The sequence below is a fragment of the Mirounga angustirostris genome, unplaced genomic scaffold, assembly GCF_029215605.1.
Source record: "Mirounga angustirostris isolate CCGP_5_RB_7025 unplaced genomic scaffold, mMirAng1.0.hap1 SCAF_7, whole genome shotgun sequence".
Lineage (NCBI taxonomy): Eukaryota > Metazoa > Chordata > Mammalia > Carnivora > Phocidae > Mirounga > Mirounga angustirostris.
This window is the reverse complement of record NW_026991715.1, coordinates 37689462-37714525: the sequence shown is the minus strand read 5'-3', so window position 1 is coordinate 37714525 and position 25064 is coordinate 37689462. Positions and strand designations below refer to the sequence as shown.

Genomic DNA, 25064 nt, shown 5'->3' with positions numbered 1-25064 from the left:
TTTTAACAAATAGTAAATATACAACACTTTTAAAGGTGCAGAAGTTTTTAATATGAAAATAACTCTTCCACTTTCCCGTTTCCAGGTCCTTTTACCTATTTAATTATATGTGTTATACTATGTTATGTTATACCTAAACCTGTGTAATTGTACGTATTATACGTAATGTATGTACATATATATAAAATACATGTATACAAATATATACATACTACAGATACATTCTAAAAAGTACCATCACAGTGGGTACAGATGGTATATACTGTTCTGAACATTGGGTGTTTTTAATTCTGCCTACTGAGTGTTTTTTTTTTTTTTTTTAAGATTTTATTTATTTATTCATGAGAGAGAGAGAGAGAGAGAGAGAGGCAGAGGGAGAAGCAGGCTCCCAAGGAGCAGGGAGCCCGATGCGGGACTCGATCCCAGGACGCTGGGATCATGACCTGAGCCGAAGGCAGACGCTTAACCATCTGAGCCACCCAGGCGCCCCCTACTGAGTGTTTTTTGATTATCATTCCTTATTAGTACACATAAAAGTACCTCATCCCTTTTAACAGGTGCATAGTAGTCTATGCTCCTATTATAGTATATTTACTTGTGACTGTTCGTATTGTTTTGTTTTTTATTTTTTGCTATTAAAGTAGTGTTTCATCGAATTCTATATTAGCATATAGCCAGAAAAATAAATAACATTTTTTTAAGCTTGGATTGGACTAGCGTGATAAGTAAATCTTGAGAGTCTCATTGAGCTCTCCAAAGGGCTATGTGTAGTTGAAATTTTGCCATTACTTGGATTTGCTTTTAATCAAGATGTTCAGTTAATTTAAAAATCAGATTTAATTTTAAAATCTCAATATTCATGGCAGTCATTAGATTTTATATTTGTCAGGAGGGAACTATAAAATTTTTAAGGGTGATTAAAGGATCTTTAAGGCTTCTCAGTTCTTTTTAAAAATATCTTTTAGAGGCACCTGGGTGACTCAGTTGGTTAAGCGTCTGCCTTCAGCTCAGCTCATGATCCCAGGGTCCTGGGATCAGGCCTCTGCTCAGTGGGGAGTCTGCTTCTCCCTCTACCCCTCCCCCTGCTTGTGCTCTTGTACCCTTTCTCTCAAAAATAAATAAATAACATCTTAAAAAATCTTTTAAAATAACCTAACATACTAATAAAATTAAATTAAAAATAAAATAATTATTTTACTCTGTATTTCTTACTGTGTAATGAGATTAGTGCCGTTGATAGGTAAGCCGTATTTTTTCCCAGAACGTGGTAAAACAGGTTTTTAAAGATACTGCTTCAGCATCCTTCTGTTCCCTGTTGTTTTCATCATTAAAATAGCCTTGGTAAAGTCTCTTTTTCTACAATGCAGGATTTACTATAGCGCATATCAAATCAGACAATAGTTGTATACCTACTTGGAAAACTTAAAAGTGCTCTTCAAATGCAAGATGTACTAATAATGTTTTGTTATATTCAGAAAGCTTTCACAGAAAGAGGCTTGAATTTTTCCACTCTGTATTTGAAATTGGTGCTCGTTCTTAAAAAGATTTACCCACTTGCAAAAAATAACATACTACAAAGAGTAAAGAAGAATGATTATATTCAGTGGAGATCCAGACCACAGTGGAAAATTACATAGCATGTAGTACAAAGTCTGTCCTGTTAGTTTTCATTCATAGTCTTAGGCATCAATTGTATTTCATGGCTATCTTCATATTACATATACTTACCGGAGGGGGAGAAATAGATAAAATTCTTAAGTTTTCATTTGTTGACCACCTAATGTTTAAAAGTTTCATAGTTTGTAAAATGCTTAAGCTCAGTGTGAGTGTTGGCATCATCAGGAAGGTTCTCTAAAAAACACAACTTAACCATTGTAGATAATCAGATTGGTCTTAGTTATCATTTCAACACCATTTACGAAAACTGGCAAAGTAGCTGTTCTAGGAATTGCATGACTGACTCTCTAGCTCTCAGAGATATCCACTGTTGACATAATTCTGAGAAATGTAACTTTGATTTACAGACAGTATCCTGGCTATGACTACTCGCAGCAAGGCCCATTTGTCCCTCCCGACATGATGCAGCCACAACAGCCATACACCGGGCAGATTTTTCAGCCAACTCAGGCGTACACTCCGACGACACCTCAGCCATTCTATGGAAACAACTTTGAGGATGAGCCACCTTTATTAGAAGGTAGGATTAGTTGCAACAGTTCATAGTATTCTGTAGTGTCCACCTGGTCAGTGAAAATATATCTTAGTTTGGGGAACTTGTCCTTTCCTTTAAAAGAATAATGTTCTAGAAAAAAAGAGATATGAATCCATTGAGCCGTAGGGGACCAGATTTTTTAATAGATCTTTATAAAGTGAAATTATGTCAGTGTGTGAGCCTTGACTTTGACTTCACATTACTGATTAAATTCTGTCAGTGGGAGAAATAAAAGGAAATAGCATGGTATTGTGATTATTTTACATGGAAGAAGCTGGCAAAACTAGTAACATCACTGAAAAGTATGATGTTTTTCAAATTGTATTCTCGTAAAAAAAAATGTAAACCCATTAAGCAGTAGTACTGTGTATTTTTTTGAGGGGGTTGGATATAGTTTCAAAGTCTAATGAAAACTATGGATACTCTTCTCAGAAGAATGCACACCTATGCATAGAAACAGTTTCATATACAATTTCGTAGCATCTCCAGGTATTCCGAAGCCCCAGGTAAAGAACCCCTTACTGTTAATGAAGGCTGGTATTGAGGACTAACCAGAATGTCTCATAATGCTAGATTCTCTCTTTTTTTTTTTTTTAAGATTGTATTTATTTATTTGAGACAGAGAGAATGAGAGACAGAGAGCATGAGAGGGAGGAGGGTCAGAGGGAGAAGCAGACTCCCTGCCGAGCAGGGAGCCCGATGCGGGACTCCATCCCGGGACTCCAGGATCATGACCTGAGCCGAAGGCAGTCGCTCAACCAACTGAGCCACCCAGGCGCCCTGCCACACACTTTTTTTTTTTTTTAAAGATTTTATTTATTTATTTGAGAGAGAGAATGAGAGAGAGAGAGAGCACATGAGAGGGGTGAGGGTCAGAGGGAGAAGCAGACTCCCTGCTGAGCAGGGAGCCCGATGCGGGACTCGATCCCGGGACTCCAGGATCATGACCTGAGCCGAAGGCAGTCGCTCAACCAACTGAGCCACCCAGGCGCCCTAGATTCTCTTTTGATGCTGAGTGTTTCATTTTGTGTCCTATTGCAGCATAGATTCTGGTAAACTAAAGGTGTGTCACAAATCGTAATTGACTGTCTTACTTTCTTTTCTTTTAGAATTAGGGATCAATTTTGACCACATCTGGCAAAAAACACTGACAGTGTTACATCCATTAAAAGTGGCAGACGGCAGCATCATGAATGAGACTGATTTGGCAGGACCGATGGTTTTTTGCCTTGCTTTTGGAGCGACATTGTTACTGGTAAGATTTTAGTTTGAATTCTCAGTATGAGGCTAGAGAACAACCTTGCAGCGTTCCGCCAGGAGCCAAGTTTGAGACTCTGTTTATTTTTCAGATCTTGCCTGTGTTTTGAATGGTATTAAGTTGCTGGAATACATACACATTCATCACTTCTCCATTGATAAAAAATGTCATGTATTTAGAAATAATTTTTTGTTCCAAGAAAATGTCTAATTATTAGGGGAAAAAAACCAATAGTTATGATGTGTGGCTTCAGTCTCTCATCAGAATTCCTTCTTTTTAGAAATTGACAACATTTTTTAGCCTGTTGCTCTTTTATTTATTTATATATTTTAATGATAGCTTTTTTTTTTTAATCTGTGGACTTTGTGTGGTGTTTTGTTATTATAGTGGTGCTGGTTGTTACTTTCCTTTATATTATTTTAACTTTTAATGAATTGGAACATTAAAGGGCAAGACGTTTTACTGCCTATCTCCTACCTCCCTACAAATGTTAAAGTATATTGAAAATGAGTAGTTGTAAAGATAATTTGTTAATATTTGTTGTATTTTATCTTATGTCTCTGAATTAGAAGAGATAAATGATGTAATGCATAAAAGATGGGATTTTTAGTCAGAAAAGCTGGGCATCAGTTCAGTGCTCCTGCTCTGTCCTGGAGCAAGCCATTCATCCTTCAGCTCCCTCTGATAGATAATCCTATGGTTCCCACCTCACAAGATTGTTTACAGATTATAACCAAGACAGGTTATATGAGAACACTGAAAAATTTTAAAGCGCTGTGCATGTATGAGGTTTTATTATTACTACGTTAGTGAATCCATTGGTGAACTCAGCTGAACCTTTTGAAACTTCTACACTCTCACATATTTATAAATAAATACTGAGTCTAACAAAAATGACAAGAATTTTTCCATGTAACGTAATCTTTAGAGGCAGTCTCATGATTGAGTTTTATATGTCTAGAATCTTGACAAACCAGGAAGTTTTTAAACTCTCTGGACTGATTTTCATCACAGTATGACCTGAATACAATGTTTGTTCATATATCTTGACTGAGAGTACTGTGACAGCAATTTACCTAACTTATACTGTCTTAAGTCTGTTCATTAATATCTTTTATAACAGCATAATTAAGTTTTCTTTTGTTTTTTTTTGTTTGTCAAAAGACTATAAATCCACCAACAATTTGGAAAAATAATGAAAGAAAAATATATCTTCCATTGTATTTCTCTTGCTTGTTAATCAGTTTTCTTTTCTCCTCCCCTCCCCCACAGAACCACAGTGTCCTCCTTATCCTGCCTTCCTTTCTCTTAGCTCCTTTAACAGCCTTATAAAGTGAATGATGAAATTGTTTCTGCTGTTATAAAGATTGCAACTATGACTACCAATGAGAATAAATTGCTTCGGGGCAATTTTGGTGGTACTAGCTGCTTTCAAGTGACATTAGATATTGTCCAAACATTCTGCAGGGCTTTCTGTCTTGTCTCTGTAGTTTATTTGCTTAAAATCAGCTAGATTTCTTTTTAGAAATCTACTCCTTAAAGGTGATTGTACCATGATTTTGTCTCTTTATTTGCTGAATTGCTCAAATACAAACTGGAAAATGAAAAACCAAGTATCTGTGTATTGGGAAGTAGATACTTCAGATTTCTTGAGAGAGATATAAAAGACAATCTGTGTTTTACTCTTCTGCATAAGGAATAGATGCCTCTACAGATTTTGATGCTCACAAATTGAATATTTTCTTACATGCACCATTTTAGGTGAAATAAGACCAAAGAGAACTTACTTTCTTTCCCTTAACCTATAATCTTTTCTTTACCCATAGGCTGGCAAAATCCAGTTTGGCTATGTATATGGGATCAGTGCAATTGGATGTCTAGGAATGTTTTGTTTACTAAACTTAATGAGTATGACAGGTGTTTCATTTGGGTGTGTGGCAAGTGTCCTTGGATATTGTCTTCTTCCCATGATCCTGCTTTCCAGCTTTGCAGTGATATTTTCTTTGCAGTAAGTACTGATCTTTATTTTGGGTATTGATTGACCAATTCTCTGTAATAGAATTTATCTCACCATCAGTTTAAGATTAATCACTGTGACTCAGCAAACATGAGCTATAGTGCCTGTTGTGAATGAGGACTATACTACATGCTTTTCAGTGGTGAACAGTGGAACTGAGAATAAATTTTAAAATCTTTTATACCATCTCTGCTTTTATCTGCGATAAAGAATTTCACTGCTTTTGTGTTTACTTACCAGTGTCAGTAAACCGAACAGTGGTGATTGTTAACTAAAATATTGCATGAAAAAATCAAGTTGTTAAAATTATACTTACCGTCTTTGATATTTTTTAGACTGTATCTGGTTTCTTAAAGATGTTGGGCATATGCTAAGTGAATGAATAATAAACACATACTCTTGTGTTTGGCAGCTTTTTAGCTGAAAGCAAAACATTCTTTTTATGGGAAGAGGCTGTTACTAGCCTGCCATGTTCTCAGCTGTACTTATAAGCAGTTTTAAGTATGTAATTGTTAAATAATATTTTAGGTAAGGTTAAAAAGAAAGGTGTAAATTCCTGTTGATAAATTCTCTCCTCTTGGCCAGTGTGCAGATTCTCTCTCAACAGTTCAGGCTCCTCCTTGTGGCTGGTGCCAGGCACAACCAGTGATGGCTCTTGGTTGCACTTAAAAAAGTTAAAGGAGAGGTTGAGGGGAAGAGTATGCATCAGATGTTTGATGCTAGACATTTGGCAAGATGGTGGCTTCACAGTGTTCTTGCTTTGCGTAAAAATGCTTCAGATTTTTTGTAGAAACTGTTTCACTCTTTTCGTTTGTGGAGATTGGTACATAGATATTTGAATTTTACAAAAGAGACTTTTCTACCAAAGCGGTATTTTCTAACCAGGGCAATTTTGCTCTCAGGGGACCTCAGGCAGTGTCTGGAGATAATTTTGGTTGTCGTAGCTGTGGGGCGTGCACAGGTTCCACCGGTACCTTACAGCTAAAGGCCAGGGGTTCTGCTCAACAACCTAACAATGCACCGAACACCCCTTCACAGCAAAAGTGCATTCATCCCAGGTGTCAGTAATGCCAAAGTTGAAAAACCTAGCTCCTATGCTAACAGGAGCAAAATGTAATTATAAATGAGCTTTTTCTCACGTCATTGAATGTGGATGTGAATAATTAAGCATCATTGAATTCACTGTGAGGTACATTATTTTAACATTTGAAAAAAAATCTTGATCTTTTCTGCAGATGTGTACAATGTGGATTTAAAATGCCTTTCTTTAGAATTGGTTGTTGTTATATTCTTACATAACTAATCTCATCTACTGCCTTTTCCCCCTCCCCTTTTTCCTTGTCGGTTACAGAGGAATGGTAGGAATCATTCTCACTGCTGGAATTATTGGATGGTGTAGTTTTTCTGCGTCCAAAATTTTTATTTCTGCATTAGCCATGGAAGGACAGCAACTTCTAGTAGCATATCCTTGTGCTTTGTTATATGGAGTCTTTGCCCTAATTTCTGTTTTTTGAACTGACTTTATCTGGCATGTGGACATCATTGGGCCAAAAAGGACTTTGAACCCTTAAATTGGACCAGCGAACTGCTACAGTGCAACTCTCATGCAGACCTAACATTTGACTGTTGGAGCAATGGAAGTAAACATGTATCTTTTGTTCATTTTTATAGAACTTTTGAATACTGTGTTGGATTTGTCTGCAGTATGACTAGCTTTAAGTGTTTGTGCTTATACACATAAGAATAAGAAGTGCTATTTCTCTCCTGTTCCTGCAGCCTTTGAAGAACGAATTTTTTCCTGGCAAATTACATTAAGATGTTTTTAATAGATTTTTACCAACTGTGGGAAACTAACCACAGAGCTAAAAATCTTTCTTAGAAACAGCCCAGCCTTAGTTAAGAAGACACGAGACTTACTGCAGAAATATTTTTCCAAGGGATTAGGAAAGAAAAATTGCCTGTATTCTCGAGTTAGATGCACTTGAAGCAAAAAGTGATCCCAAAGTAGAATTTACGAGTTTGCACTTCCAAAATTTGACATTCCTTTAAATTATCTCATGGAGTTTTTGCTAAAATTCAACGAGACAAGAAGTTCGTAGTCTACTTTATTGTAGACAGGAAATGTGAACACCTGTTAAGATTAGCATTAACTAAACCATAGTGACCCAGACTGGCCACATTAATGTTCATAGTTGGATCTCCATATTTCCTACCTTTTTTTGAGAAAAATATTTAAAATGTCACAATTTCAGTACTGCAGTTATCAATGTAAAATGCATTTGATGCTTAGTAATTAAAATTTTCCCAGTTTTAACTGCTGTTGAGTTGACTTTTGCTGTTTTCGGTATCACATTTTCTTTAACTAGGTTCTGGTTTTAACTTGTATTCCTGATTTATCCTAAGTTTTAAGAACAGAAATCATTTAGTATAAAAATCAGAAAAAAAAAGGATTAAGTGAAAGGCAATTTGAGTTACAACATTATTTCCTTGTATTAAATTTATTTGGTTAATGTCATGCTCTCTTGCCAGAGAATCTGTAGGAAAATGCTGTATCTTGTATTTTGATCATTGGCTTTTTCTGAAAAAACTGCCTCTGATTTTGGACAAGCTCAGTTACACTTATGAGAAAGGTGCCTTGTGGGGAGGAAAATGTTGCCTTTTTTAAAAAAGGAGAATTTTAGACTAAGAAAACACCAAACTGATGTTAATTGTTGTTTTTAAAAGGTAGTGTTCAATCAAAAAGGTTAAGTTAATAAAACATATTTCTTATAAGATCATGATTTCTAATCTCCGGAATCATGTAAATTTGTTTTTCTTCATTAATACTTAATCTTCTGGAGGAATACTCTCAGTAATAATTCATTTCTGGCTGGGTTTTCAAACTTACCCCAAAGTGTTTTAGAATATTTTTTATTGTAATCCGTGGGTAGTATCTTTTTTGCCTCTTTCAGTTTAGTTTTATAAATACACTAATCTGGGCGCCTGGGTGGCTCAGTTGGTTAAGCGACTGCATTTGGCTCAGGTCATGTTCCTGGAGTCCCGGGATCGAGTCCCACATCGGGCTCCCTGCTCGGCGGGGAGTCTGCTTCTCCCTCTGACCCTCCTCCCTCTCATGCTCTCTGTCTCTCATTCTCTCTCTCAAAAAAAAAAAAATTAATAAATAAATAAATACACTAACCTTGTTAAGGCAGATATGAGTGCCTTCTGTTAATATCCAGTTTTTCCTAATGAACAGGATAGGTGATGCTTTGGGAATTAAATTTTCTCACTGTTGATTTTAGACCATTAATCTTCAGCCAGATTCCCCAAATTGTTTTCTTATTTTTTGCCTCTCCCATCCCCAAGATAATAATTTTTAATTTAAGTCAATGTTGAGAAATTTTTGTTGTTAGTTGTCTTATTTAACTCCAAAGTGATTAGGTATAAAACCATCTTATATAAGCAGTTACTCTGTCAAAACAGCTATACAGTAGAGTTGTGTTTAATGCAAGAGCTTAGTTTTAGTTTGGTACCTGAAGAGTCATGTATAGCCAAAGTTTCCCTTCTAAAAAAAAAATTTTCTTTAAAATACAATGTATGTAGCTGTATTTATGCATACTTTAAAAGCTGAAAAACTATTTCAAAAAGTTATGTGTGGTGAATTTTTTCTGTGGCATTGTAGTAGATTTTTGTTTCCACAATGAAGTTCCAGGAAGAGCATCTAATCTAGCTTGCTTTTAGGGCCCATTTTGTACCAAAAACATATATGTACCATTAAATACTAGAGATAACGGAGTATAGCTACAAGCTCTCTTAGTGATCGCTCCTGAGTAACACACTCACTGTGAATGGATTTTCAGGCTCTCTCACTCAAGCTAGAGTGTTGTTTATTTATGCATGCCTTTATGCCAAGGACAGACCGTTGCTTTTTTGTATGGTATAAATGTATATTTTATGACTTTTAATACCATGTTATATTGCCATGTTTACCAGTGGGTGCTTTCAAGAGCTATATAACTAGGCTTGTAGGAATAGGCATTCTTTCTCCAGATACTGTTATAAAGATAGTGCAAAATTCTATAAATCGTAAAATGCTACCTATTGTCACATACTACGCATCCAATCAAAGAGAATTTTAAGAAATGTATCTAATGACATATTTTGGGTAGAATTTAAGTACTGCGCATTTGACATTTTGCAAGTTTATTTGTAACCTTAATGGGCGTTGCTCAACTCAAATATACTCCAAATCTAGGAAGGACAGTTATCTCTGAAGCTCAAATTATACAGTTATTTTTATAGTATTTGTTACCTACAAAAGAGCCTTTCCTTTCTGAGATTAGACACTTTTTTCCTTGTAAATGGAAGAATTAATTTAGAACTTTGGGCAAAAGGAGAACTATAGAAATTGAAATCTTACCCAATAGGGTATTCTTTTTTTTTTTTTTTTAAAGATTTTATTTATTTGAGAGAGAGAGAATGAGAGAGAGAGAACACATGAGAGGGGATAGGGTCAGAGGATGAAGCAGACTCCCTGCCGAGCAGGGAGCCCTATGCGGGACTCGATCCAGAGACTCCAGGATCATGACCTGAGCCGAAGGCAGTCGCTTAACCAACTGAGCCACCCAGGCGCCCCCAATAGGGTATTCTGACCTAGTTGTGGAAAATTGTGGGAAGTCAGAACCACATTTGGAGATCTGCCTATTGTCATATAGAGCAGAGCTAATGTAATGACTCAGACAATTTGCTTAACTTGCCCTGTAGCAGAAATTTTATTTTTATTTATATATATATGTATGTATATTTATGTATATACATACATGTATGTATGTATATATATGACAAGGTGTTCAGCCTTTCATAAAGTATTTTCAAAAGTTTTCCAAGAAATATAGAATGGTACAGATCATAGCATGAAGAATAGCATTGGGTTTTCAAAACTCTAGTGAGAGCAGGCTTCTACCCAAATAATGCTCCAAGTTAAATCTATCCTCACAAACTATTCACTGATTCATTTTGTGATGTCATGTCAAATTCTAACTACTGGTTACCAAGTGATCTCAATTTTTATAAATTCCAATTTATTTGGAAATGAAAGCTTAAAGGATTTCTTAAGCAATTTCATCTAATGATATGCTTGTTTCAAAATAGGAACTGTAAGAATGAAACATTTAAAATTTGGCAAAAACAAAGTACTTTTTCAGAGAGTTACAGTGATTAATGGGAGATTCATTTTTCTTCTTACGATGTATTTAGGATTTGGGGGAAGGAATGGCAATAACAAGATACCAAGGTTTATTGTGAATCCCGTAAGGAAACATTGGATCATGTGCTTTTATGAATAGATAAGAATGATCTATCATTAGCTTGTCAAGAATACAGAGTTTACTTTCAAACAGCCTGAGTAAAGCCTGTCCTAATCACCACTCTCTACAATCTGTGCTACTACTATTTTATACCACCAATGAAGAAATAATTGATTTTTAACTCTGCTCTGCCACCATCCAAATTATTGAAATTTGAATTTTAGTATAGCTATTACTTGAATTTCATTAAGCTGCTTTTGTTCATTAATAACTAAATATTCATAACTGGGCAGTAGGTAATATAAAACGTTAAGTATTAAATTATCGATTTCTAGGGATTGGCAGAGTATTTAGTTAAAAATGTTTTATATTACCAAATGTATATCTCAGAACTGTGAGTATGCAAACTGAAGAAAGAAATCTAGTAGTGTGCAGTTAGGATTTTTGCATCAAGATAGGAATACTTCTGCCCTTGTGCACCAAGTTCCTACTTTGATTAATGAAGAACATTATCTGCTGATGGAGCACAGTGTCCTGTGTTTGTGCAAATAAATTAAAATGATTACATACTCAAATGAGGACTAATTAAATACAGAGCTGTTCTCCTAATTTAAAAGCACAGATACTTTCTTCAGCACATTAGGTTCTGAAAATCGGATATTACGTTTTGTGTGAGCCTAACTGATTAGGCTTACCTTGCATATATAAATTTGGTTTATTTCTGAAACTACCACTAAATCTGATAGCATGTGGGGTGATTAATTATGCATTAAGGTGTTTAAAATAGCTTTTCAACACGAGCAGCACAAAAAGAATTTTAAAAATGAGAAGACAATGAAATGCTCAGTAGATACATTTAAGATACTTAAAAATTTATATACCTACTTGGCTTAGTCTGATTATCTTAAAAGTAGAGAAAGCAATATGGTTATTTCATTTTTTTCTTCAGGTAAATATAGTTCAAAAGTCCTTGTAAAATTTCATGTTAAATTTGCTTACAGTTTTCAGTTTTGTGATCTTTGATAATGCTATAGGTCTTGATAGTCCTTTCTTTAGGCAGCCAATGGTCCTAAAAGTCCTACTATGTTATATGGTTTTTTTTCAAAATAGGAGTATCTTTATTTCCTTTTCCTGTTACATGCCATCATTACGATAAAGAGTAATACCTCTATACGGCAATAGAAAGGAACAGCGGTTTATTGATAAGATGTTTTAATAGGAATGACCCTCAGAAACATTATGCTAAGAAAAAAAAGCCCTATTATAGGAAAGACCACATACCCATTTATATGAATTTCTAGAAATCTGTAGGGACAACAAATTAGTAGTTGTCTAGGGGTAGAAGTGGGAATTGATTGCTCAGGAGCAGGAGGGAGCTTTTTGAGTGATCCTGGTTGCACAACTGTATGTTTATTAAAATCATTAAAGGGTACCCTTAAAACGTGTTAGATTTTATGATACGTTATTAGTATGGAGGGTGAGAATGGGAGGTAGAGGAAACTGCTAGAACATCTGTATATTTAGAGTTCAAGAGAAAAGAAGGAAGAAGAATCCTAAGATAGATATTCATAGAGGAAAAAACAATAAAGAACTTTTGACCAGAGGAAAAAACATTGAGATACCAAGGAAGAGAGATTGCCACCCTCTTCAAATTTCCCTCCCCACCTAACTCCCTTCAGATTGATTGGTTTGCGTTTTAGCAGACCACACACACAGGTGTCCTCTCCTCCCCACCTTGTACCCCCAGTGCCTTGTTCCACATGAATACATACATGCGCACTCCTCTTTTTTAAAATTTTTATTAAAATCCTATAATGAAATCCATTTTATTAATTTGGTGGTTTTACTATATTCACAATGTGCAACCATCATCACTCTCTAATTTCAAAATATTTCCATCACCTCACAAAGAATCCCCACACTTTTCACTTTCCCACCTTCCATACTCTGGCAACCAGTAGTTATTTTCTGTCTCTGGGTTTGCTTATTCTGGACATTTCCTAAGAAGAGAAGCATAAAATGTGGCCTTTTGTTTCTGGTTTCTTTCACTTAGCATAATGTTTTCAAGGTCATTTTTTTTTTAACTTCGCAATCTATTGTGGGCATCATATATGTTGAACATTGAAATTTTCTTCATTCTTTTTCCTGACTGGATACCGTTTTATTAAATGACCAGAATTTAATTTACTTCAGCAGTCCCCTGTTGTCAGACAGCTGGGATCTTTGTACGGTTTTTAACCATTTTAAATAGTGCTGCATTGGTACTGGCTTCTTCCATTATTACAGTGCCATATTTGCTTTTTATAGTGCTCAGGTTAATAATTACTTACATGCAGAATTTAAATTCTGAAAATTTCAATAATTTTATTCCCCAATAGTTCTGTTTAGTATGAGTCTAGTTTTTGATTTGTTGAAGCATGCAAGTCACATCTATGTTTGTACAAGCATTGCTCTGTGATTCTCTATTACCTCAGCATTTTTATACTACTCTTAAGGAGTGGAATGTGAACACTGGTAAAAGTATCATGTCCCGCCCACACTTCAAATTATTCCTACATTAGAAGGGAAGACTTCATTCAAAATGAGCTGCCTTTTTTTTTCTTGCCCATTTAGAAGAGTCAGTCTGACAGTGTCATTTTAAGGTCACTGTTTTTACATAGCTTTTTTTTTTTTTTAAAGTTCTGAAATGTGCCCATTTTAATTTCTCCTTCAGTGGATCTTCGTGCTCATCTAATTTACTCATTTCAGAACATCCCTACCATTTAACTCAATTGTGCTTTAGTTATATCAGTACTCATCTTTAGAGAGAATATCAAATATATGGTATGATCTGACAGTGACTCTGCTCAAGCTAGGCCTTGTCACCCAATTTGTTCCTGTTTCAATTCCCAGGAGTTGAATTTTATCATGATAGCAGTTATAAAGACTAAAATCAACATCTCTACTTCAGACATCTGCAGAAATCAGTTTGTTATATCAATTTTTCTTGAGCTTTAAGAGTTGAATTACTTAATAAAATGATTTAAAATGCTTTCCTTTTGCTTGTTTTTTGTTTGCATGGAGTTGTTTGTTTAGAGGGTATATTTTGCTTTGGTGTTGTATTTATGGTATTTTATAGCTTGCTTTTTTTTTTAAAGATTTTATTTATTTGACATAAAGAGTGTGAGCACAAGCAGGGGGAGCAACAGGGAGAGGGAGAAGCAGGCTTCCCACTGAGCAGGGAGCCCGATGCGGGCTCCATCCCAGGACCCTGGGATCATGACCTGAGCCAAAGGCAGATGCTTAACTGACTGAGCCACCCAGGTGCCCTATGCCTTGCTTTTTTAATGCACTTTAAAAAAAAAAAAAAAAAAACTGTTTCTGAACTGTTTAAATGTGGCACATATTTATCACTGCATGAGCAGTCCTATTGAACAGCATCTTCCAGTTTAAATGCCAATTCAGATACTCCTTGCATGTCTAGGTCTGTCACAAGGTCATGCTTAACCCAGGCTCAGTTTTTACCATCTCTTCAGACTATTTTATTCTGACTGGTCTAGGTCACAATCTTCCTGGGATAACATGGCTTTGGCTTTTTTTTTTTTTTTTTTTTTTTTTGGTTTTGGCTTTTTCTATAAAAAATTCAATCACTTATATGGTTTAATAAAAGATTAAACTGCATCTACAATGAGAGGAATGTTGTTTAAATATGGCTCTCCTTGATCATCTACTGTGAACCAAAAATAGAATTTAATATCTGACATGAGTTGTACTGACTTTGTTTTTATTCATATCACAAAAATAAGAGAGAATCATTTATGAACAAACCATGGAACCTCTGTCTTAACCTGGATCCCCCCTAGAGGCAGAACCAGAGCTCAGCTGAGAGCATCAAAGTCAAGACTGAATTGAAGGTGATAGCAGGGACTCTGAGGCCCTAAGAGAATCAGCAGGGGGAAGGTTGGAGAGATTGTGCTAACATGTACTAGGAAATTTTTCTACTTATGTTATATGAACAATGATATAAAATTTTTAGTGTATCAGAATACAGCCTATTTACATTATTGGTGTAAAAGCCATGAGTGCTAAAAGTAAATCAAACAGCAGCAAGGTATGTTAATTTTGTAAATCAATTTTATCAAGAAAGTCATATGTAAAGCAGTTTTTCAACATCCAGACTACATAAGGCAATTCTTGCTGATACAATCATTTTGCAGAACCTCTCACAAATTCATTTTAGCCCTAGGGTTGGGAAATTTCTCTTCCTCACTACTTTAAATTGCTCATGCTGCAATTAGAGCTTCAGTCTTCTTGCTCTTTCTTTATTGGAGATGGGCTCAGGTCCTCTAAGACTGGGGCAGGGAACCTGTGGTCCCTGACCAAGATCTGGAAGACAGTATCCATTCAGTACCATCCTAATTCTCTTCATTTCATCTGCCCCTTTCCTCTGCCATGCTCAGTGTGCTCTGGCTGCTGGTACTGCTCCAAACATAATTTTTTCCACATTGGCAATTATAAAATTGAGATTCAGAGCAGATCTGATGAAATAGTTTCAGAACTATAAAAAATAGGCAGTTTTTCAACGTTTTTTTATTTTTTTATTTTTTTTATTTTTTTTAAAAGATTTTATTTATTTATTTGAGAGAGAATGAGAGAGAGAGAGAGCACATGAGAGGGGGGAGGGTCAGAGGGAGAAGCAGACTCCCTGCCGAGCAGGGAGCCCGATGCAGGACTCAATCCCGGGACTCCAGGATCATGACCTGAACCGAAGGCAGTCGCTTAACCAACTGAGCCACCCAGGTGCCCTTTTTCAACGTTTTTAAGAGAAACGTATCTACTGCCGAGGGTACGGCTTCTATCCTTGCCTTTCTGTCTCTATGCTTTTGGTGTCGAGTTCATTCAAATTCTAGTTGACCCTGATTCAGAAATGAGATGTATTTGTAGCATTTGTTGTGCATGTCAAAGTTTTATGTGGCCTATTCTCAGTTCTTTAACAAAAAAAGTAATATTGCCTCTCTAAGTGATGGGGAAAATACTCTTGATCTCTTTTTGCAGGTGATAGAGGGAAGAAATAAGGCCCTTGCTTGAAGTTTTCCTGGTTTCCTGGTTCATTGGGGAAATGCTTCCCTGCCTTGCTCAATGAGCTTGTCCCATTGAATGCAGCTCCAAACTATTAAGTTCCTACTGTGAACAAAGTCCTGTTTTTGGCTTCCTTCTTACAAGCTTAAATATTCTCTGCTTTAATGCTTTTACTCACAACTTAACTTTCTTTTCTGATTGCCCTTGGACTCTTCTCTAGATCCTTCCCAAATTCTTTAATTGTGTAACCCAGCCCAGGACTTGCATGTTTCATGCACCTAGTGACAAGTATCTAAACGGTCACCTGGCACTTCTTTTTGTGTGGCCAAGAATGACATGTTTCATGTGTGCTTTTTTTATGGGGATTTTTTATTGTGTTATGACATACGCAGAAATTTTACCAGAATATAAGTGTCCAGCTAGTGAATTTTTTTTTTAAGATTTTATTTATTTATTTGACAGAGACACAGCGAGAGAGGGAACACAAGCAGGGGGAGTGTGAGAGGGAGAAGCAGGCTTCCCACTGAGCAGGGAGCCTGATGTAGGGCTCGATCCCAGGACCCTGGGATCATGACCTGGGCTGAAGGCAGACGCTTAACGACAGCCACCCAGGTGCCCCAGCCAGCTAGTAAATTTTCACAAAATGAGCATAATCACATGACTGGATCAAGAAACAGACCTCAGAGCGTCTCAGCAGCCCCTCACAGGTCCCCATCCACGTTCTTCCTGTCATCCCCTGCTGAGTCCAATTTATGACCACTGTGATGGAGCATCACAATCCTGGCACTTTTTTGTGTATGCTTTTGAACTGTGAGCTGAGAGTGGAAAATACATACCTTACCACTAGCCCTGCTAATAATTGGTGAAGCCTTGATTATGTCATTTTGTACTTTAATTTTCTCTCTATAAAATGAAGAATTTGTATGAGATTTAAGGCCTTTCACTTCTAAAATACAGTGTATAATATATATTGTTATATATGTTATATACTTATGTATATAATACATAATATGCATATAACTTTTGAGTTGGTAATAAAATCTCAGTCATATTCAAAAAAAATATATTGGCTTGGGAAAATGTTCCATATATATGTGTGTGTATATATATATATTTTTTTAATACATATATCTATTTTATAATTTTATTAACTGTATGAAATTATATATAGAAGTATGTATAGAATATCTTTTTAAAAAAACCACATTTTTCACCTGGGACAGGTATTTTATTAAGTGAGGGAATTAATGACTAGATGCTCTTCTTTTCAGAGCTCTTGAATTGATCGGAAGAAGTTTTAACTATACCGTAGGAGGAAAACATGGTTTTGCCCTAATAAGTCCTAATGTAATTTTTAGCTTTTAAATATTTTGTCCTTCTAATTTAATTGCATTAAAAAGTATCAAACAGGCACATCACCCATAGGCCAGAGTTTGCTACTCTACCATTAGAGTGATCCCTTTTTTGGGGGGTTTATCAGTGCCCCTCTCAATCTTAAAAAAATAATCTAATTCCCTCTAAGGTATCCAGGACTTCCATCTATTTTAGCACTGGCCTCCTGTGGTATAGCATTACTCTTCTCGAAAAATCCAGTAGCCATTTCCTTAGTTCAATCACTAAAATGTCTTGGACAAAATAAAAGCTGTGCTACTCTTAAGGGCAGCAATTACATCCATTTCAGCAACATGGGAAGTACAGGAAAACCCAGCGTGGCTCTCAGAAGTCAAAGCCAGTAAAGGGACAGGAGGGCTTTTTTTTTTTTTTTTGGTTCTTTATTAATAAAATTGATTTTTATACTTTGAGTATGTAACATAGAATAAGATAAAAAGTATAATATAATAAATACCTGTGTACTCTACCTGTAGATTGAGATGTAAAAACATTAAGTACAGTTGAAATACCCTGTGTATATTCTAATTGCAGCCCATCTCTTCCCAGGAGAGTCACTAATATTCTGAATTTTAGGCTTATCATTTTCAGCTTTCCTTTACATTTTTACTATGCATGTGTTGTGTCTGTCCTTAAACAATGTAGGATTATCTAGCAGATTTTTTTATTTTTACATAAATGACATCACCCTGTTTTTCCTCTGTAACCTGCTTTTTTCACTCCTGAGTTTGTGAGATACAGCTATGTGCACTTCATGAAACTCCACTTGCTAGTATGTAGTATTTCATTAACATATTTCAGTATACTGATCAAACTATGAACATTAGGCTTGTCTCCAGTTGCTTGCTTTTACAAACTGGTGTATGAACAGTCCTATGCCTGTCTTGTGTGCATGTGCGCGAAGTTTTGCCTAGGGACCTCTGTAGGGCTCGGGCTCCATGTTTGCCCTCATGGCTTGTGTCTGTCTTATCCCAAAGCCTTAAGACCAGCCTCAGTATTTTCTTCTAAGCATGTTAAAGTTTTGCTTTTCACATTTAATTTTTTTTTAGTCCACCGGTATATATGAAGTAAGGATCCAATTTTGTTTTTTCCCATATATGATACCAGTTGTTTCATAAGCATTTCCCCAACAGTCGGTCCAGAAAAGGGACACTGAAGCTAACCATAAGGCACTTTCTAGGTTAGTGTGAAAAAGAATGGAAGGAAAAAAGGAGCACCCCCTCCCCTGCCTTTAAAGATAGGAATCTTTCTTTAAAATGTGTCTACCTTTTCCTCCCTCCTCTAGCCAGTGTCTCTGCTCTCACCTACATGGAATTGGCTTCATTAGTATGAGATACATGAGTTAGAGGAAGCCCTGCCTTGGGATACTGTTACTTCTGATCCCCTAAACCGAAGCTCTCCAGACTTCTCCTGTAAAAGGCCAGATAATAAATACTTTAGACTCTCTAGGCCAAGAGGCGGAATCAAGGGTAGTATGTATATTGTGTGTGTGTAACACATATATATAATATATGGCGTATGTATTGCTGGATAAGTATCAAAAAAGAAAAATTGCCACAGAATTTTTGACAAAATAAAAACTATAATAATAATTGAGTACAATTTTTGATAACACAGGTCTACGATTGTGTGGAATGGAATTCTTCCTGATGATCTAATTTAGTTTATTCCTCCTAACAACCCTGATCAGGTAGATATTCCCACCAACGTTTCATCTATAAGGAAAATGAAGTTCACACGAGATTACCCTGAGACATCATTCGAGCCTAACTCCAGAGCTTGTGCTCTTAACCCTCATAGAGTTTTCATAGGGGGATCGATGTTAAGTTTTGTTTTAAACAGGAAGAAATGGAAGTGCAGGGGTTCAGTAGCTTGGACAAGGTAATACAGATTGCTGTAGGGCTATTGCTGTGTAATTTCAAAGCCATGTTCTTTCCCTTCTGACTATTCTGCTGCTTTAAAATTTCCAGTAATCTCAGGGATAATGGCTGCAATCAACAAATCAGGTCCCAAGTTATGGTACCATTTTAATTGAAATGTTTTCATACAAAAAAAAAAATGTTTTCATACAGAAATCATCAACTCTCTACATTTTTTTTAATTATATAAATTGTAAATGGACATATTAAAAAAAAAACCCATATAATACTGAAGGGTATTCTATGAAAGGTAAAAAGTGAAATTTATTAATTCATTTTTTTGTCCTCTTCCATTTTTTCTCTCCGTATTTCTCTCTTTATTTTTCTCATATTTTATCTCTTTCCCTTTGGGGTGTGTGTGTGTGTTGTAAGAGCTATTCAGAATAGAATAAAGCAGTACATGCTCAAAAGTAGAATTTAAATCCTAGAGACATAAAGGTGCTGTTATTGACCCAATGCAGTAGGAATCTCAAAACTGTTATGCATTCTTTTAATAGGTAAATGGGTTTTAGTTTCCTGGCATCAAATCGGTGTTCAACAGGTGTTTACTGAATGGCTAGTATGTGGTAGATTCTGAGAGTTACAAATGAAAACACCTACCTCTGCCTTCAAGGAGCTCACAAGCTAAGGAGATTCTAACAAAGCGAACTTGAAAGTAAAGGGAAAGCCTGAGTAAATTCATCCAGGGCAGAGATTGTGTCATCATGGGTCTAGCACCTTAGATCCTTTATTAAGAAAGATACAAGTTAATTGATGATACCAGTTCCCATTTGATTGATGCATTTAATAGGCAATAAATCCGATTAACTTCAACTTTAATATAAAACAAATCAACAAAAGCATAATCACTATATGCGTACCTGGCATCAAGTGTGTATTTAAAAATGTGTTTTGGTGTGAAATCAACAGCTAAAAGGTACTTGTTGCATACCATGTGCAGACCCCCTGCCAGACGTGTCACTTTCGTGTCTCCTTTAAAGATCACATCCAATGAGGTCGGTATTATTATTATCACTGCTTTAGATTATTTTAAAGATTCAAAGTATTTGCCCATTTGTTGCACAGCTAAAAATGAGTATAGCCACAATTTGACCGAGAGAGTAGTTATGTAATCTTGAAAGGATGGTGACATTTGAAAAGAATTCATGCTGCCTTATAATTTATTTGCAATCCTAAAGGGAAACTAGAAAAAATAAATCATATGCATGACACTGAACTGATAGATGAATTAAAATTTTGCCTCGTCTCCCAAAGGGCTTTTTTTTAAGGACAACAAATCAGAAGCTGAGCTATCTCTGAGGTTTGGATTAGGGAATTTGGGTTCAGTTCTGAAATGAACTAGAGATGTGTGCTTCTAGTTCTAAATTCTAGATTATGTGAGAGCATGAAGCTCTGACCCTCCCAGGTGTTATTACTTTATTGAGCAGCCTCCTGGAGAATTCCTTTGGGCGCTGTGGTTATGTTGTATATGCAGTTATGTGTATGCTTTGTATGTGTTCCCGCACATGGAAGGGCCAGGTAAAAGTGGATAGTGTTTGGGAGAAGGGAAGAAAGAAAGAGAGAAAGAGAGAGAGAGGAAGAAAGAAAAAGAAAGAAAAAGAAAGAAAGAAGGAAAGGAAGAAAGAAAAAGGAGAAAGGAAAGAAGGGAGGAAGGAAGGGAGGAGGAGGAGGGAGGAAGGAAGGAAGAAAGAAAGGAAGGAAGGGAAGGAAGGAAGGGAGGGAGGGAGGAAGGAGAAAGGAAGGAAGGAAGGGGAAAGGAAGGAAGGAAAGAAAGAAAAGAAAGAAAAAGAAAAGGAAGGTAAGAAAGAAAAAAGAAAAAGAGAAGGAAGGAAGGAAGGAAACAGATTCTACCTCTGGCTCTGCCCCTAACCCATCATATAGCTTTCAGGAAAGTTAAATTTTATGCTCCCTATGAAATGAAGATAAAAATGATGTCTCTGCCCACTTCACTGAACTCGAGGATCCAAAAAGACCATTTATGTGAGATGGTTTTACAAAACCCAAAGAGCTACACACAGTCAGGGCACTATTTTTAAAATAACAAGCCTGGCTATATGCTCATGCACTGGCTATGTTAACCTGTGGTTGGGGGAAAGCCAGGGCTCAAGCCAGATGCCCTGAAGCAGAGAGCTGGCCTGTTCACACCAAGACCAAGAGAAGACTAGTTCAACTGTTTTCGAAAGTCTCTCCACGTTTAAAATTCGTCTTTGTCAGGAGAAAATACAGTGGTTAAGAGCCCAGGCTTTCTAATTCGACCAGTTAGAGCTCAGAAGCTAGCTACCCACCCCCCCAACCCTGGAATCTTGTGGGAATGTCCTCTCTCAGGTTCATTTGTCTCATCTGTGGGACAGGGGTAACTATAGCAGCTGCATCCGATGCTCTGTGGATTAATCGGGCAAAAGAATGCTTAGGACTTAATATGGTGCCTTGTAAAATGAAAGCTGGTGGTGGTAGTATGTAGAATATATTATTACGGACAGTAGTAGTCTCAGCAATAGTAATAGTGTCCCAATATCACGAGGAAACTTGGACGATTTTTTTCTTACAATTATGAGTATAATTTCTTGGGACCTAATTTGCACATATTGTGCTAAACAGTGGACCAGTGTTCTTGCACACAATTTTCACTTGCTTTTGCTGACTGAGGGACCTTGACCATGGCTTTCATTCTGTGGAATTGATTCATAGAGTCACATCGTGTTTGCACCTCACTGCAGAGACTTTTCTTAAAATGCACTCAGCATTTGCATATTAGTTAACATTTCCTTACTGAGATTTATCCATTTTGTCTCAAAACAAGTGCCTGGTCACTCAACTTGGTATGCACCTCTGAAAATAAGTTTGATGAAATGCACTATTAGCATTTTCTTTGTTTCCTGGAGGTTAATACAGTTGAAGAATAACATGAATAGTTAAAAGTCCTAAAGCATAATTTGAAGGAGTGTCAGCAAACCTGTAGTTATCATAGTAGTACTTGGGCAATATCTCATTTCCACTTAGCTTCAGAGCTATAAATAGTTGTAATTTGTTTTCTTTGTACACTTAGTGGATTAATTACAGGAAAACAAGCCAAGTGATATTGTAGCAGTTGGCTAAACTTGACATAAACACGATAATTAAAATGATTGCTTTTTAATTTATCCCCTTTTCAGGAGTTTAATGAGCTGAATCTACAGTGTTATAAGAGTTAAAGAATTTGATTTGAGAATCACTGGGCTCTTCTATCAATGTGTTCTCATTGTTAACAGTGGATTTCAGTGCTGCTCAATATTGTTGGGAGTTGCCTTCAGAAAGGAAACACCTGGGTCCTGCTTCCATGAGATATCTGCTTAGTAAAAAGTGTATTGTTTCCATCACACCTACATCACCATGTAATAATTACGTGTTTCCATTTACCTATCCAAATTGATGCTAGTAACACACATACATGAGAATGCACACACATACACACCCTTGAAAAAGGATGAAAACGAGAAACAGTTTTCTCTGCCATCAGTAAAAGTCACATGTTTATTTCAACATGTCTTCCAACAAGCTATATGGTGCCTCAGCATTACCCAAAGCAACGATCGGGCTCTCCTGCTCCCCTAGTCTGTCCCTTGTTCCTAGATGTCTGATTACATCTGGAAAGATACTGCTTTTGTTAATGTACAAAAGGAGGGCCACTGGGAAGCAAGGAAATGAAAAATGGTAACTGCCAAAGGTCTAGTCCTTTCATCCTAAAAAGGTTGCCTGAGCCACTCTTGGCCCTCCCATTATGTTCCTTCATGGTTTGCCAATTAACTTTTCCCAGTGCTCAAGGGTCACTGATCTGGGCAGCATTCTTTGGTTTCCCCTCCCACTGATTCCCAGCAAAGCTGTTATAAATGCCCTGTACTTCCTTTTTGATTTTCCCTTAGTGGCTGGGTTGCTTTGTGAGAATTTGATGCACAGGTTTAAACAACCTCTTTACAAAGCAGAGACAAAGCAAAAATAGAACGAGAGAAGTACACTCAAATGGGCTAGAATGAAAGCAAACTTCAGCTGCAAACTTTTTAATTGAAGTACCTGGATTTTTGTTGCTTTTAAGAATTTTAAAACAGAGCACACCTGAAAGATGGGGATATTTTATTCCCTCTGTGTATCTCAGAAGGATTTTCCACTTCATATCTGACTTTGAACAACTCTCCATATAGTCTGCATTTAAAATGTCAAGTAATTTCACCTGACCTTTAGTAAAGACGGGTTCAACTGGCAATTGGAGAAGCTTATGCCCTGCAAGTTTCTCTAGTGTTCCCAACACTTTTTGAAATAGGGACTGCTCCTCAGAACTCAATTCTGGGCCCTCAGTTGTCTGTCATTACATCCTGCTCTCCAAGGCAGTTTATTTGCTCTTACAGATCGAACTCTTGCTTCCCTGTTAGAGATAACCAAAACTATATCCAAAACACTAGCCCCTCACCCATGCTCAAATCCCTATCATTAACTGCCTGCTGGACATTTCTTTAAGATGTACCCTTGTCAATAAACTCGAACCCAACATAGGCACAGTGATTGGAACTCATCTTCTCCCTTCCTCTCTCCTCGGCTCTAACAGGCTGCCTCTGCACAATCCACAGTTCCCCCCTCCCTGTTCTTCTCCATCTCCATCTTTCTCTCACAGCCATTCCAGTGATGAACAAGCTGTAGAGTCAGCTTCATTTGATGTCCTCTCTCCCCAGCTTCTTACATCCATGCACGAGGGAAGTCTTCTGTATTCTTTCATGTCTCTGCTGTGCCTCCTTCCTCTACTGTACTGTGAATAATCATCCAGGTTTACATAAACATTTATTCAACCAAAGCATATTAGTCTACAGGCTTTGTGATAGGCACGTGGAAGAGCTGATGTTGGCAAAGAAATTGCCATGGCAATGATCATAGCAATTGCCCTGAATTCTTACAATACTTCCCTAATTGGTATCTTGGGAGCCAATACCTTTCCATCTCCTATCCATCGGGCCACAGAACAACCCCTCTAAATACAACTTTGATAATATTTTTTCTAAATATCATGTATTTAACTAACTCTGTTATAGATATACTATGATCTAAAACCTGTAGAACTCTTCATGTAGAACATCATAGGTCACGCAGCTGCGTTTTGAATCATGGTTGTGTGTCCACATGGCTGTGGAATACCATGTCACCTTCATCTGCCAGACGCATTTCCTCCCAAAACCTCAGCAGACCAACTCCCTTGGGATGCGGGGACAGGGGCTTAGTCTCATACGGCCAGAAGCAAGAATCTCTGTGGAATATTGGAGTATCCAAACCAGTGAGGTCCATGGATTAACTAACTTCCCAGTTGAACAAGTTCAGCACCATTTAGTGCCAAAGCCACTGCCCGTGCCCATCATGCCATCTGTTTACCAAAAAAATGTGTGTGGGCTATTCATCAGTCGGTTAGTGCAGGTTGGCCACACTCTGGTCTCCGAATATCAGGGAAAACCTCCCTGATCAAATGACATCTATTTCTATATGTTTAAAATACGACCTCTTTTTTATGATCACAGAAGCAACACACACGTATTATAAATCAAACAACACAAAAATAAGAAGTAGAAATTGAAGGTCCCTCATGTGACCTCCATGCCCACAGATTGCCAGATGGAAGGAGAGCATGTTGCACTGGCATTCTCACTAAAATTCTGTCTCCTCGGCCATTTCAATATCCCTCCCTTCTCAACAATTCTGTGACAAAAGTAGAAATGAAAAGCCAATCTTGCAGACTCATTTTATCCCAAATTTCTGCTTGCCGTGGCAGCTCCAAAGGTAGGAGAAAAAGCAGGAGTCGCTGAGGGCACACGGACCCTTCAGCGACCACCGTGCGCCAGAGTCCTGGGATGACGATGGTTATGCCCCTGACACGCCAAGCAAGGCCTGCGCTCTGCTAGCGTGGCCCCTCTTT

General features: G+C 37.0%; 1 protein-coding gene across 4 annotated transcripts in view; it reads left to right on the top strand.

Moving 5' to 3' along the window:
• Nucleotides 1-24518, top strand: part of YIPF5 (Yip1 domain family member 5) — a 29952-nt gene extending 5434 nt beyond the window's left edge. For all 4 annotated transcript variants that reach the window (XM_045894627.3, XM_045894620.3, XM_045894636.3 and 1 more), the window contains 4 exons: nucleotides 2025-2197; nucleotides 3322-3467; nucleotides 5297-5478; nucleotides 6839-24518. In XM_045894627.3, the coding sequence (XP_045750583.1) occupies nucleotides 2025-2197; nucleotides 3322-3467; nucleotides 5297-5478; nucleotides 6839-7001 (664 nt within the window). In that variant the 3' untranslated portion in view covers nucleotides 7002-24518. The remainder of the gene's footprint in view (nucleotides 1-2024; nucleotides 2198-3321; nucleotides 3468-5296; nucleotides 5479-6838) is intronic.
• Nucleotides 24519-25064: the final 546 nt, after the last annotated feature.